A 14,332-nucleotide genomic window follows, 5' to 3' on the forward strand; every position below is an offset into this window, starting at 1 on the left:
TCCATCACTCAGAGTAAAGTGAAAGCCTTTAGAGTAATCTAGATTACCCTGTGTAACCCTTTCTCCTGGCCTCTCACTTTAGCCCATGACTTCCGTAGTCATCTTTCTTATCACTCTCTTCCTTGGTCATTCAGTCACAACCACACTGGCCTGGCTGACCCTGGAATGAGCCGGGGTCACTCTTGCCACTTCCTACTGAAGTGCTCTTCTCGAAGCCTTTCCTGACCACCCATCTGACACCACACATATTATCCATTTAGTTTATTATCCGTCTCCTCCCACCAGCATATAAGCTCCATGAGGACAGGGACTTCTGTCTTTATTTTCTCCTGTACCTAGAAAAGTACTGACACATAGGATTCAAAGACAGTAGTTCCCTTCAGCCTAAATACACCAAAATAATCATTTCCCCTTTCACTTTTATTATTCAATTCTTGCCTCTTTTATTATTCAAAGGGAGTAAGTTATATTGCATCTCTATTTTTTACAAGCTCTCTCAAATTTAGAGGAGGGATAGTAAACAGGATAAGCAAACAAAAAATTAATTTAATATTAAATTTTGGACACATGTAGCCAATCCAAGCATGCAAAAAGTAACTCTAAGGTTTAGAAACATGTCTGAAGGTAATTACTTTATCTAAGATCATAGAAAAACACTTTTAAAGTGGCACACTTTGGACAAGATCAGATTGTTATAGTGAATGACAGTCATCCAAAAGAATGTGTGCTGAGGTGGAAAGGCCTTCTTACTATGAAGCAGACTAGAAAATCAGTGGCACTCAATTCAAAATTTGCCTCTGGAAATTCTCTGTAGTGCTCCTGGTCTCTCTGAAAAGACAAAACAAAAACACACCCACACTAATGATAATTCCTCTGCTTTATGATTTGAATTTAAATAATATAAAATTCACATATTGACTATTTTCCTCATCAAGCTCAATTTCTTTGTGTGCACTAGTGACAAAGTAATTCCCCACAGAGAAGAGAATCTCCTACTCAACTCTTACTGTCTCTCAATAAGCAAGTAACCTATGTCTGTTCCTGTCTTCCAATTCTTTTTTTAAAAAAAATTTGGTTTTAACATTTGCAGAAAGTCTACTGAAAGCATAGCAGAGAGTGGTGCTGGCACTGGTAAAATTTCTGGGGGTCGACAATATTTTTCTTAAGTGCCCCAGACAAGCCTTTTCAGCGCCCCTTCTTATCCCAATGGTGACTATTTTCCCATAATGATAATTAGTTCCAGCACGTTATTCTTTCTTCATCAATCAGTTCATTCAGAAAGTTACTCATTCCTCCTATATAATACACGACAGATCTAGATGAATGTATTTCACCTTGCAGGTCTATTTAGGAGGAAAATGCTTTAAGCAAAGGGATTAGTTTCTAATCAAGAACTTCAGGCATTGCTCAGCCAATGGAGATGTATTTTTTGCAAATGGAAGGCTTTTCCAGTTCGCCAAGGACACCGTCGATTACGGAAGCCCTCTTTACTTTCCTTAAAGCCATTTCATCCAGAGTGGTACAGAGCTCCAAAAAGTGTGTTCTCCACTTAACTATCTTGCCCTGACTTCATCGTATACTTTTCTCCACTTGAACCACATTCAGTTTCTTTAATGCCTCCTGGCTTTTCCTGCTTCAAGGCCTTTGCTTTCCTCTGCAGAACATGCTTACCTCCTGTCCCATTAACTAATTATTATTCATCCTTTAGCCATGTATTTAAATATAACATCCCCAGAAGAATTGTCTGACTTGCTAGAACACACCAGCTGTGCTTTGTGCATCCTCCCTTGGCCCTTTGCCCTTGTCCTTTGTAACATTTAAGTTCCTTGTATTGACTTGAGTAAGTTTGGTCTGTCTTTGCTTCCACTAAGCTTTGGGAAAGTCAGGACTGTGCTATCTTGCTCATCAGGTGTCCCCAATTACTAGCACAGTGACTAACAGAGAAAAGTATTTGATATATATTTCTGAATGATTGAATGGAATCGCATTTGAGTTTATCCTCAGTGGCTAAAAAATTACCTGTCAAACCAAGCACAATTTTCCCCCAATCTGGCATTACCCATATTTGAATGGCATTTGACAACGCCTATATTTTGCAAAGTGAATAGGGCAAAAGTTTAAATGTTTTATTGAGATTTAATTTAGCATCTGATAAAATTCACTCATTTTAAGAGTAGAACTCAAGGATGTTTAGTAAGCTTACAGAGTTGTGCAAGCATCACCACGATTCCCCTTTTGAACATTTTCATCATCCCCCCAAAATCTCTTATGCCCATTTGCTGTTACTCCCCAGTTCTACTACTTTCTGTCTCTCTTGATCTGGGAAAAGCACTTTAATAAGCTACATATTCAAAATTAATGACACAGTTGGTAACATTTCTTACCACTTCCAAAAATGTTTTAGATCCAAGCAAGGTATATGAAGGAACCAATACCATGGTGGTAATCAATATACTTAGGTCAAAATGATTGATTAAAGTGATGGAAAACATGATGGTGGAGGCCTACAAGGCAAGTTCAAATATATTGTGTCAGACATACTCAACCCATTGATATTTTGTAAAACATTTAAGATGCAGGTGTTCTCATGATGTATATCATAATGTTCCCATATGCAGATATACCCATTTGACAATGATAGTTTCTCCTTTTAGAGAGAGTAGGGAAGAAGCTTTTGTTAACAAGAATACATATGATCCCCAATAGAAAATTCTTAATAAAGACTGGAGACTAAGATGAAAGCTAAAATGACCAAATAGACTTCTTGACGTGTATTATTAAATTTAATCCAAGACAAGAGGATAGAGGGATTACCCTTTTATGGCTAAGGTAATGATATTGCTAATGAATTTTGTATGTTGAAAGTTACATTGCTATTATAAAAAAAAAAAAATCCATCCTGTCTCTCAACCAGACTACTGTGGAGCTTTCTCATTGCCCGTCCTGCTCCATTCTTCCCCATACCAAACAAATGACTTTTCTGAGACTGTGTATTTTTATTGTGATGGACTTATTTTATTTTACAATTTTTTTACTGGCAAATGGGAAGAAATAATGATAATTTTTTTGTTTGTTTTAACAATCAATTGATCAGCCAAGTATGTATTGAGCACTACCCCTTGCCAGATCTTATTAATGCACTGATTATAATAAAAATAGAATCATAATTGCTAAATTCACTGAATATTACATAAATGCCAGGTTTTAATAATCTAGCATGAATTATTTAATCCTCACAACTCCATAATGTAGCTACTTTTATTCTCTCTCCCTTTACAAATGAGAAATCTGGGGTTCACTCTTAAGTCCTTTAATTCATTCACTTAGCTGACTCCTCTTATTCTACCAGACCTCCATATTTCTACAGTTTCTTTCCTCTCTTCTCATCCACTGGAACAAGAGAGGAGTCTAAACTTTGACAGTGTGAGAGGATGCTCCAGAACTCCATGTGCTAAGATGTGCTACTATACTTCCACTACACAGCATAATAGGCTGAAAAGATACTTCCTTATCAGACAGGGGTCTAGGGTACCAGTGAAGCACCACAACCCTGGGGGTATGGAAGTCCACTGGACTCTAGAAATAAATTAACTGCTGACTGTGGCTTCACTCAATCATGGAGAAACATTGCCTACACTGTCCTTCCAAATGGATCCCAGATCACCAAAGGACAACTGCACTGAACATCAACATACTATACCTTCTGACATATGATCCCATGAGGAGTAAACAAATTGCCTTAGTCCTAGGACTAACATGGTTTAAGTTGATACTAGCTGTACAATGAAAGATAAATTCTGACAACATATATTTTCAATACATATTTAGAAATAAATTATAAGTTATTTGTATGCAAATGCAAATTTTAGTGCAAACTGCTTGAGGTCTTTGTGAAGAGGTATAATTTTGAAACTTTTTAGCCTACTGAAATCAAGATGTGTTCATCACCGCAAGTTTTGAATCAGTATTGCCAACCATGCTACTGTCTCATATTTTTTAACATGAGGAATGACATAAGGTCTGAGACTTCAAGTTTATTCCTGAGCCTGTCACTACTTTTTGTGTTTTTCTGAGCAAGTTACTAATTTTTTTCCTCTATTGAAGTAGGAAATTAAGAAAATAACAGAATAATAGCATAAGTGATAATAGTAAAAATTATAGTAACAGAAAAATAACAATAGCTCATAGAATTAATTGCTGCATTAACCAAGGCTGAAAAGAATTTAAGTAGCGCCACCCACCCCCCCAAAGTTAAAGTTAAAAGAGAATACTAACTGTCTGTCCCAAGAAACATTAACCATATCTCTTTCCCACATATTTTGTAAGTTCTGTAAGTCCCTGTTTTTCTTGCTGTGCAGCTGCAAGGTCACAAGATAAATAAGTGAAAGTTAAACTGCAACTCATATTTTTCCTAAGATGTAAGTCATGGCATAAATGACTAACAGACTTTGTTCTCACTTCTGCAAACCTGCTTCCTGCTTCACATTTTTCCCACCCCAAAATCCTTAAAAGTTGCTCTCTTTCTTTGTTCGGGGCTCAGACTTTCAGGACACATGTCCGCTGAGCTGATATACACCTAAAATAAAAGCTCTCCTGTATCCCGATCGGTCTCTCTGTTTCCTTAATTTCCTGCAACACTATAAATTTAGGTAAATCATACTAGACAATTTTGAATTTCTTTCAAGTCTGACATTCCACCATTCTAGAAATATGTAGATTCCTTTCGGTGATAGAAAAATGAAATAAATAAATACACTGAAATAGATAAGCATTAAGAAGGGCAAAGGAAAAACAATCAGAAATTACAAATATACAAATACGTATTTTACTATTACACTGTGGTGTAATTTTGTTTCTATATTTTGAACAGTCTTTATTTTACAAAACGTAACTTGCCTCTGAATATTGTCTTGCCTTATTTGAATCCATAACAACTTAAGCATAAATGGCAACAAAGGATAAAAGGCACACAATCACATGTGTATGTGTTTTGATTTTTAAAATACAGTGTTTCTCAGTGTCATGTTTGATTTTCTGCTGTGATCTTTTATTCGTGATAATTTTTTCAAATCACAGTGAGAACACCTTAATCACCACATTAGTCCACAAGCCTAAGAAGCGGTTCTGCATTATCATCTTTCTTTAGAAAGAACAAAGTCAAATTTCTTCTTTTGTTCATCTATTCACTTGCTGCCGTATATACAAGGGGCATTCATAACATGATAATGCAGATTCTGTCTTCTGCCATGTTTTAAAGGAAAGTTCCTCTCACTGGACTCTCACTCCTTACTCCACAATGGGAAAATGGTTTCTGCTCTCTAAGCCTAGAGATGAAACTTATTGTTTTGGAAGACTCTGGCATATTAAGTTCTAGAAGGTCTGTCACAGTTATGGAATTGATGCACAGATTTGAACTCCTGGAACTTGGCTGAGAAAATCTTGTCTATAATGTTTTCCAACCTAAAGCATCACTACGGAGCCTGCAGCCATGAGGAAATCAAACCTGCTCAACTTCTCCACTAAAAGCTAAAAGGCAAGGGCTGAGGTATGTTTCTACCACTGATGCTGAATGCTCCCTTGTCTGAGAAATTTCCAGCTCTATACAAACTGGGATAAGTTGTGAATATACAGTAAACCAGGGGCAACTATTTCATGAGGCACATAGCAAAAAATGTGTCCATCTAGATGTGCATTTGTTCCAGTTTGGAATGATTTCTGTGTAATAAGGGTCAACACAAGGAGTGGCAAAAGCCACAAAAGGAAGCATGATTCCAGGATGCTGTTTACTTAGGACTGAAGGACAAGCTGCTGAAAAAGCATCTATGAGGGGCACTCACTAGGGCATCTGTAGCATCACTCAGGCTGGCAGGAGCAGACCGTTGCACAACCATGCTGGACAATAACCCTGACATTTCTTGGCTGTCACCTCCAAGGTAGACTTCGTTCAGAGCTAAAACTACTGGCAAATGCTAAGAATGAATGTGAATTCTTTGTTCATCTTTGCTAGACAGATACAAGAGTGCTGACTGAAAAGAAACCAACCAAGTGTCAGTAAGACTCTCTTCTACAGACATCTGATCTAGCACCTGAGATTACATTGGACAATGGCAGTAAGTCTGTTGACTGAACAAAATATAGTTTCCATGGAAAGGATAAGTGGAAAGAACTTTGGTGCACCAGATCCTCATGGCTGCCTCAAAGCCAGTTTTTCTGAGTAAGGTAAGCCTAATGTTCTTTCTTTAGCTTCTGTACTTCCACTGGATTGTGCTGATGGTGGTAAGAGATATAGTTATAGACACTATTTGCTGAATACAAAGAAATACAACCCAGAGAAGTCAAACCCAAGTGCTGTCCACTGAGAAGGAACAACAGCTACCTGCTGGCCAAAAGAATCCCAGAATAATTTCTTGTAGAAGTCAGTGGGTCGTATAGGTTGGTGCAAAAGTAATTGCGGTTTTGACATTAAATAGCAAAAAAATGCAATTGCTCTTGCACCAACCTAATATTAAATATATCATTTCTTATAGATGATCTTTGGTTGGGTTCTTCTCATGGGTTCAAGATTCCCATTCCAAGAGCTGAGAGCTGTTTTCCAGACGGACATTCTATCACCAGTTGAGGATATCAGTTAATGGAGGCCTGAAGTGTAGGACTCAGGGCACTCTGGTGTCTCTAGAGTTTCAGCAAACATTTCCAGCAAAGTTTTCCAGGATTTTGGACAAGCCCTTTACTTTTATACTAACAAGTAACCTGGCATAAGTATAAAACATCTTTGGTATCTGAAACTATTAGCAGCTAAGGTTAAGAGAGACCTTCTTGAAGACTGTAGAGATGGATTGTACTGTCAACTGTTAGGAAGCCAATTTTCTAGTGTTGGCAGGAAGCCCTGTATTCTGGAGACATAAACTCAACAGGATGTTTTAGATGTCAGGTCTTCTGTAAGATTCTCCATAAATTCTGTTCAATGGATAGCACCTGATTTCTTTAGAAATATTATTGATTCACTAACAGTGTTACACTTCCCTCTCTTTTCTATGGTATAATTTTAAAGTATTATTAATTTTCCCTACTGTTTAAGGCAGACATCTGTATTTAAGATTACATTGGAAGTTTAAAAAATAACACTATTTCTCTATTTGTATGTATGTATTATATACTTACAAAAAAGAAGTAAAATGACCAAAGGCCACTGTTTTTTCTCCTTTTGCGAAAAATAAATGATATCATATATATGAAGAAGACAAGAGAAGCTGCATAACCAGGAGTAACTATAACCTGAGGATAAAAGAAATAATAACATAGTCAAAAAGTCAAATATTACTGAGGGAAAAATTAGATTACAAATTTTAAAAAACAAGTAACCTGGCATAAGTATAAAACATCTTTGGTATCTGAAACTATTAGCATTTTGTCATACATGCACTTTGAATGTTTTGTGTTTTGGTTTATTACAAAATATGAATTAAAACATCTTAACTACTTAAAATAACAATGTTAAAATTTATTATTAATTACTTTATGAAATTTGGTTTATGTACTGTGTTACTTACCAAAGCAAACACAATTTGGCTTGTAATAAGAAGGTACTGCATGTTTTCTATGTAGAAAATTAAATACATTAAAAGGAGAATTAAAATGAAGAAGCTGACGTCCACTAGTGCCTGCCCACACCAGTAAGCAGAAGTGTAGAGGCCCGAAATCCATAGCTGGGACTTAGCATTTTTCTGATTTAAATAAAAAAAGGAAAGAAAGAAATGTATATAGATTCAATTAAAATGCAAATCTAAAATAAACACAAACACATTGGAATAATTTTTAAGATAAATATAATCTAATCTTCTAATATTAAAAAAAATTATGCATATACTGCTTAGTAACCTGAGGCTTATAGAGCCAGTTCCATGGTTTACAAGGTGTCTATTAAAAAAAAAAGTATACTGTGATAGGCCTGACTCATAACACTACTTTAGCTCATGAATAATGAAAAGTGGACCTCATAATGTTCAAGGCATTAAACTCTATAAAAATAAGTATTGGCCAGCATGGTGGCTCACGCCTGTAATCCCAGCACTTTGGGAGGCCAAGACGGGTGGATCACAAGGTCAGGGGATTGAGGCCATCCTGGCTAACATGGTGAAAGCCCATTTTGACTAAAAATATAAAAATTAGTTGGGCATGGTGGCGCAAGCCCATAATCCCATCTACTCAGGAGGCTGAGGCAGGGAGGCGGAGGTTGCAGTGAACTGAGATTGCACCATTGCACTCCAGCCTGGGCAACAGAGTGAGACTCCGTCTCAAAAAAAAAAAAAAAGAAAAAAAAAGTATTATTTTGTGACCCGGAGGACATAATACATTTATCTTTACCTAAACTTCTTGGAGAGTTTCTGGCTCAGGATGGTGAACGTTGATAGATTTAACTATTTTGTCTGAATAATGGGCATAATCTAATACAAATATAACATAAAATTGCAATTTCCAGAGTGGAAAAGGAATTCAAGTCTTAAATTTGGCCTTTGATTTCAACATCTATGATTTCCTTCTTGTGGTTGGGAAATAATGTGGTCAAAAGATTTATAATATTTCCCTTTGAAGGTTTAGACTAATTGGAGTCTCTGAAAAATCACTGTACTTTTCAGGTGACTTTGGAATAAAAAGCATTTTGAGTTTTTAGAAGTAAATTATCTGACTTTCTAAGAATAACATTTAGCTACAATATCTAAATTAAACATACATTCAAACGTTTTTCTCAGAAGAAAATATTTTGAACACGTAGCATTTAAAACACAGATATTGAAATTCCTGAAATTTCTTCTTTTCCCTGATTTTTCTTACCTTGTAATCACTGATGCTGCCCATGGTGATATAAGGAGAAATGCTACATAGAACCAAAAATAAGAAAAAGGAACCATCCGGCAGCCCAGTCCAGAGTCCTATGTGGCTCTGAAAATATAAAGGGTAGCTTAAACTAGTGAATATTTGTTAAATGAAACAAATAATTATAGCCACAAAAATGCACTCTTTGAAATGTTGAAAAATCAAAGTAAAGGTGTAGCTCATCACCATCTATGCACAGAGGTGGGATGGAAAATGACCCCGATCTTCAACTCAAAGAACAAAGAGAAGTCAAAAGTCATTTAGGACCTACTTTCTGGGGATATTTCCAAAAGAACTGAAAGCAAGCTCTCGAAGAGACACCTGCACATTCACATTCATACTAACAATACTCACAAGTGGAAGCAAACCAAAAGTCCAAATTAATGGATTAACAAAATGTATATGTATATACAAACAATGGATACTATTCAACCTTAAAAAGGATCACTTGAGGTCAGGAGTCCGAACCAGCCTGACCCACATGGTGAAATCCCGTCTCTACTAAAAATACAAAATCAGCCAGGCGTGGTGGTAAATGTCTGTAATCCCAGCTACTTGGGAAGCTGAGGCAGGAGAATCGCTTGAATCCGGGAGGCGGAGGTTGCAGTGAGTGGAGATCACCCCATTGCACTCCAGCCTGGGCAACAAGAGCAAAACTGCATCTCAAAAAATAAAAAAGAAGGAAATCCTGTCACATGCTACAACATAGACGAACCTGGAAAACATGCTAAGTGAAATAAACCAGTTACAAAAAGACAAATATTCCACTTATATAAGGTTTCTAAACTAGTAATATTCATAGAAACAATGTAGGATGGTGGTTTCCAGGGGATGAGGGAGGGGGAAATGTCTAATTGGCATTGAGTTTCAATTCCACAAGACGGCAAAGTTCTGGAGATGCATTTCACAACAATGTGAATATACTTAATACTACTCAACTGTACACTGCAAACAGCTAAAATGGTCAATTTTATATCATGCATTATTACTACAACAAAAAAACAATAATTCAGAAGTTAGGACCTTTGATGAACATATAATTCAGGCCTGAGCAGCATGTCTTTCTCAGCAAATCCAGAGATGGAAACCTCAGTAGCTGGGTGGATGTGTTCTGAAGCTCAGAACCAAGAAGAAAACTTGCTGCTTGTCTTAACTTCAGGGAAAGGAACTTTAAATCACTACCCCCAAATCAGCATCCACTTGAGGCTAGGCCAAGTGGACACTCTTAGCAGCATCTAGGACCACTTCATGGATATAATTAGAGGATAGCAGCATGAGCCTGCCTCAAAATAATTCCACAATTCTTTAATTTTATTTAAGGCTTTGGGGGCTATGTCTATAAATTCCATTTTTCATCATAGGAATGAGAGAGGAAAGGTGTGTGCCATGGGGAAGTGGAGTGGGGAACAGGTTCCTAATAGAGTAGCTATGGGCTTCCGTCCATTTTGATCCTCAGCAAACACAATGGCATTAGGAAGCTAATAATTCAGAAGTTAGGACTTTTGATGAGCACATAATTCAGGCCTGAGCAGCATGTCTTTCTGAGCAAACCCAGAGATGGAAACCTCAGTAGCTGGGTGGATGTGTTCTTTGGAAGGATAGCAGCATGAGCCTGTCTCAAAATAATTCTGCAGTGAGACAGGCCCATGCTGCTATCCTTCCAAAGAGGAAGGGTAATCACTTGCTACTCCTCTGGTTCCACTTTCTGGAGAATTCCCTTCAGACACCCCTTCCCTCGAGTCACCCTGTGCAGCAGACCTGTTTACGTGATCAGTCAGTCATACTCAACTCACGGAGGTATATGTCTGTCACGAACATCTCAAGTACTGTATATTTCATCTCCATTGTTCCCATGGCTCACAGAAAACCTGTGCTTGCATATACTCCCAGCACCACTGATTCAGTGAGGCCAAAACTGAACTTCACAGCTTTGTCACAAAATGGACTTCCCTTTGGATGGCTTTATTTCTAATCCTGCTTCTTGATGTTTCAGACTTCTGATGTGAAACAGTTGGAGTCAGCTTTGAGACACCCCTGTTGGTATCAGGCAGGGTCTAACCAGAAAACCATGACTACGTTAAGTACTTAGAGTGCAATTCCTATGACATGGTTAGGTGGGTGATGAGCATCCCACAAGGATGGTGAAGTGAGAAGGAAGCCATTGTTGCTTCTGGGCTTCAGGAACAGCAGAAGGAGGTGATGTGACTGGAGCCCAACGTAGGGGGTCCTCTGCTCTTCTGTCTCCCACCACTGCTTTCTGGTGTCCAAACTGTCTGAAGCCAGACTATAGCCAACTGACACAGAATCCAATGCAGCCTGTGTGTATTAGTCTCCCTCACAATATAGAGCAACTATGAGTAGATGAATAAATAAATCAACAGATAGCCTCAGAACTGGCAGATTCTCCTTCATATTAGTCTGTCTACTACACCTTTAGTCAATGGAGGTTCCACTAACTAATTATAATAGATTTACATGTAACCAGGGTTACAAGTGCTCCTGATTTCCAAGTCAGTGTTTTCTTTTTTCTGTTTCTCTCTCTCATACACTTCCACAATCAAGTATGTACAACTTTTCAAAACATTGCCTAGAAGACTGACAAAATATTGAAAAGTATTCCCTCATGATAATTATCTGATAACTTGTGAAGAAAAAAATCCTGTTTTGTTTGCTATAACCCATTTAAAATATTAGGACAAAATAATAATTTTCAGGCTTAACAATCACTTAACTTATGGATATTTAAAAGCTAAAGAGAGAAAACATAGGCTATTTGTCCAATTCTTAATTGTTTAGACTCAGTAAATCCAATACTTACAAGAGGAAATGGGCTTGACTCAATTCGAATATGTTGTGTGTGATTAAACATTCGAAGTAGCCCATTGCTGATAATATTCATAAGAATCGGAAAACAGTGCAATCTCTTGGTATTACACACAACTGAAAATCTATAATCCTTAAAACAGAAACAAATAAATAATGTTAATGCTAAATTCTTAAAGAACAAAGGCAAGGTTTATGAATAAAAGATCCTAACAGTGCCAAGTGCTTGTTGTGTGTCCATCTTCAAGTGAACTAAACTTTCTGAGCTTTACCTTCCTCATCTATGAAAAGGAGATACTAAATGGGTTGTTACAGGGCTTAAATGACACTCTATTCATGTACATTAAGCTCTAGCACAGAGTCAGCATACAATCAATATGAATTTTTATTTGTATTACTAATTTTAGATAATTTTGTCTCCATTTTGCTGATGGGGAAATTTCAGCTAGTAGAGTTTAAAAGTCTCCCTGACGAGGAGACGCTGTCAGTTTATGATGAAGAAGCAAAGGAAGATTGGGCACGGTGGCTCACATCTGTAATCCTAGCACTTTGGGAGGCCAAGGAAGTCAGATCACTTGAGGTCAGGAGTTTGAGACTAGCCTGGCCAACATAGCAAAACCCCATCTTTACTAAAAAATACAAAAATTAGCCAGGTGTGGTGGCACACATCTGTAATCCCAGCTACTTGGAAGGCTGAGGCAGAAGAATCACTTAAACTCAGAAGGCAGAGGTTGTAGTGAGCCGAGATCACACCACTGCACTACAGCCTGGGTGACAGAGCGAGACTGTCTCAAAAAAAAAAAAAAAAAAAAAAAGCAGCAGCAGCAGCAAAGGAATGCTGGCCTTCTGGACAGGAGATAAGCATGGAGTTCATTAAATATTCATGCTTGCCCTGCCAAAGAAGCATTTCCCCACTTCCTAAAGCAATCTTTATATTTATGTACTTCATGTTTAGGAAAATGTTCATGAATCTATTAGAAGGTTTATTGTTTAAATCTTACCAGTAGTTCATGTAGTAAATATGTGAGGTACGTAACATAGTAGCTGACAAAGTAATTTCCCAAAACTGGCACAAAGGGATTACATTTTTTATAGCATATTTAGTTTACCTAGAACTGAATTCAGTAATACATCTTCAAAGGCTTTTCTTTTTTAAAAATTTACTTTGTAGCAAGAAATAAAGAGGTAGCTTCACTTAATTAGGCCCCTTGCTTTTATTAGAATGCAGATAAGACTGAACAGTTCTTAAGATTAAGATGTATTTTTAAACCGAGCATGGTGGCTTATGCCTATAATCCCAGCATTTTGGGAGGCCAAGGCGAGAGGATCACCCAAGGTCAGGAGTTCGAGACCAGCCTGGCCAACATGATGAAATCCCCTCTCTACCAAATATTCAAAAATTAGCTGGGCATGATGGTGCCTGCTTGTAATCCCAGCTACTCTGGAGGCTGAGGCAGGAGAGTCACTTGAACATGGGAGGCAGAGGTGTAGTGAGCCAAGATCGTGCCACTGCGCTCCAGCCTGGGTAACAGAGCAAGACTCTGTCTCACAAAAAGTATTTTCAATAGTCTTGTTCTCTGATGAATCGCCATGGCTTGACTCTTTTACCCAAATCGACATATGCTAAGGTAGCAGACTGAGAATACTTTTTTCTCAGGTATTTCATGTAGATATTATAGTATTTAATGTATTTTCTCAATATATAAAAACAAACTTTATTCAGGTAGTTAGCTACTGAATAAAATTCCTTAAATCCATAATTATATTGGTTGATAATTATAAGCTATAATATTTTTATTGAGTTTAAACAATACAATTAAATTTAGATCCTTTCAAATGTAAAAATTATCTAATTCAAAACAAAGCTAAGATAGAAAATGTTTTACAAAAACTTGGGTAAATTTCAAAGTTTATTAAATAACAACCCAGAATGTTTTTCTGAGTCAAGTTGCTGTATACTAGCTTTAATTTCTGCAGTTTTAAAACAGCTAAAATGTAGTACTTTTTGTTTTTTTTCATAAAAGCAAAAAGGCAAACATACCTTTTGTTTACCAGAAACTATGATAGCTCCATTGTATGAGAGGCCATCAGTACCATTTCTGTTTTCAAAGTCATCTACTTCCAAAAGTATATTTTGATGCTTCAGTGATTTTATAAAATCTTCAATATTTGATTCTAATATGAAGTTAATAAGAGAAGGCCATAGAAAAGTAAGAAAATACATATCAAACTTTTAAAATAAGTCATATACATAATTAAAGTTAATATTTATGGAATACTATGTATAAATGTCTTTCTTTGGGTATCACAATAATAATATTGACCCACACTGTACCATCTTCTATTTAGCAAATCTTACACCACAATGAATTAGCTTTATAAATCTGTTTAATGCAAATTAACATGTAATCATAAAAATAAGCTAATTCTATTGTATGACTATTGGTAAACAACAACAACATTTGAATTGAATAATCTGTGGAGATACAATGATTTTATGAGGAGTACTTCAGATTATCCAGCCTAAAACAGGCAATGATAACACTCTTCTCTCTCCCTTGTTCTTCCAAATAATGGACAAGTAAATATATATATGTCTGTATAACACATACATATGTTTTACTTTATTCTAAAC

The 14,332-nt window shown here is 36.7% G+C and overlaps 1 protein-coding gene across 5 annotated transcripts in view; it reads right to left on the reverse strand.

The window, feature by feature from the left end:
- ABCA6 (ATP binding cassette subfamily A member 6) overlaps positions 1 to 14,332 on the reverse strand; it is a 78,490-nt gene that overhangs the window by 26,610 nt on the left and 37,548 nt on the right. For 4 of the 5 annotated variants that reach the window (XM_063656524.1, XM_063656523.1, XM_063656522.1 and 1 more), the window contains exons 21-27: positions 13,739 to 13,872; positions 11,693 to 11,830; positions 8,833 to 8,940; positions 7,551 to 7,724; positions 7,162 to 7,275; positions 2,385 to 2,504; positions 751 to 828 (exon numbers count right to left, since the gene is read on the reverse strand). In XM_063656524.1, the coding sequence (XP_063512594.1) occupies positions 751 to 828; positions 2,385 to 2,504; positions 7,162 to 7,275; positions 7,551 to 7,724; positions 8,833 to 8,940; positions 11,693 to 11,830; positions 13,739 to 13,872 (866 nt within the window). The remainder of the gene's footprint in view (positions 1 to 750; positions 829 to 2,384; positions 2,505 to 7,161; positions 7,276 to 7,550; positions 7,725 to 8,832; positions 8,941 to 11,692; positions 11,831 to 13,738; positions 13,873 to 14,332) is intronic. The other variant, XM_063656525.1, reaches the window with a different exon arrangement.

Source organism: Pongo pygmaeus, chromosome 19, assembly GCF_028885625.2.
Source record: "Pongo pygmaeus isolate AG05252 chromosome 19, NHGRI_mPonPyg2-v2.0_pri, whole genome shotgun sequence".
NCBI classification, from domain to species: domain Eukaryota; kingdom Metazoa; phylum Chordata; class Mammalia; order Primates; family Hominidae; genus Pongo; species Pongo pygmaeus.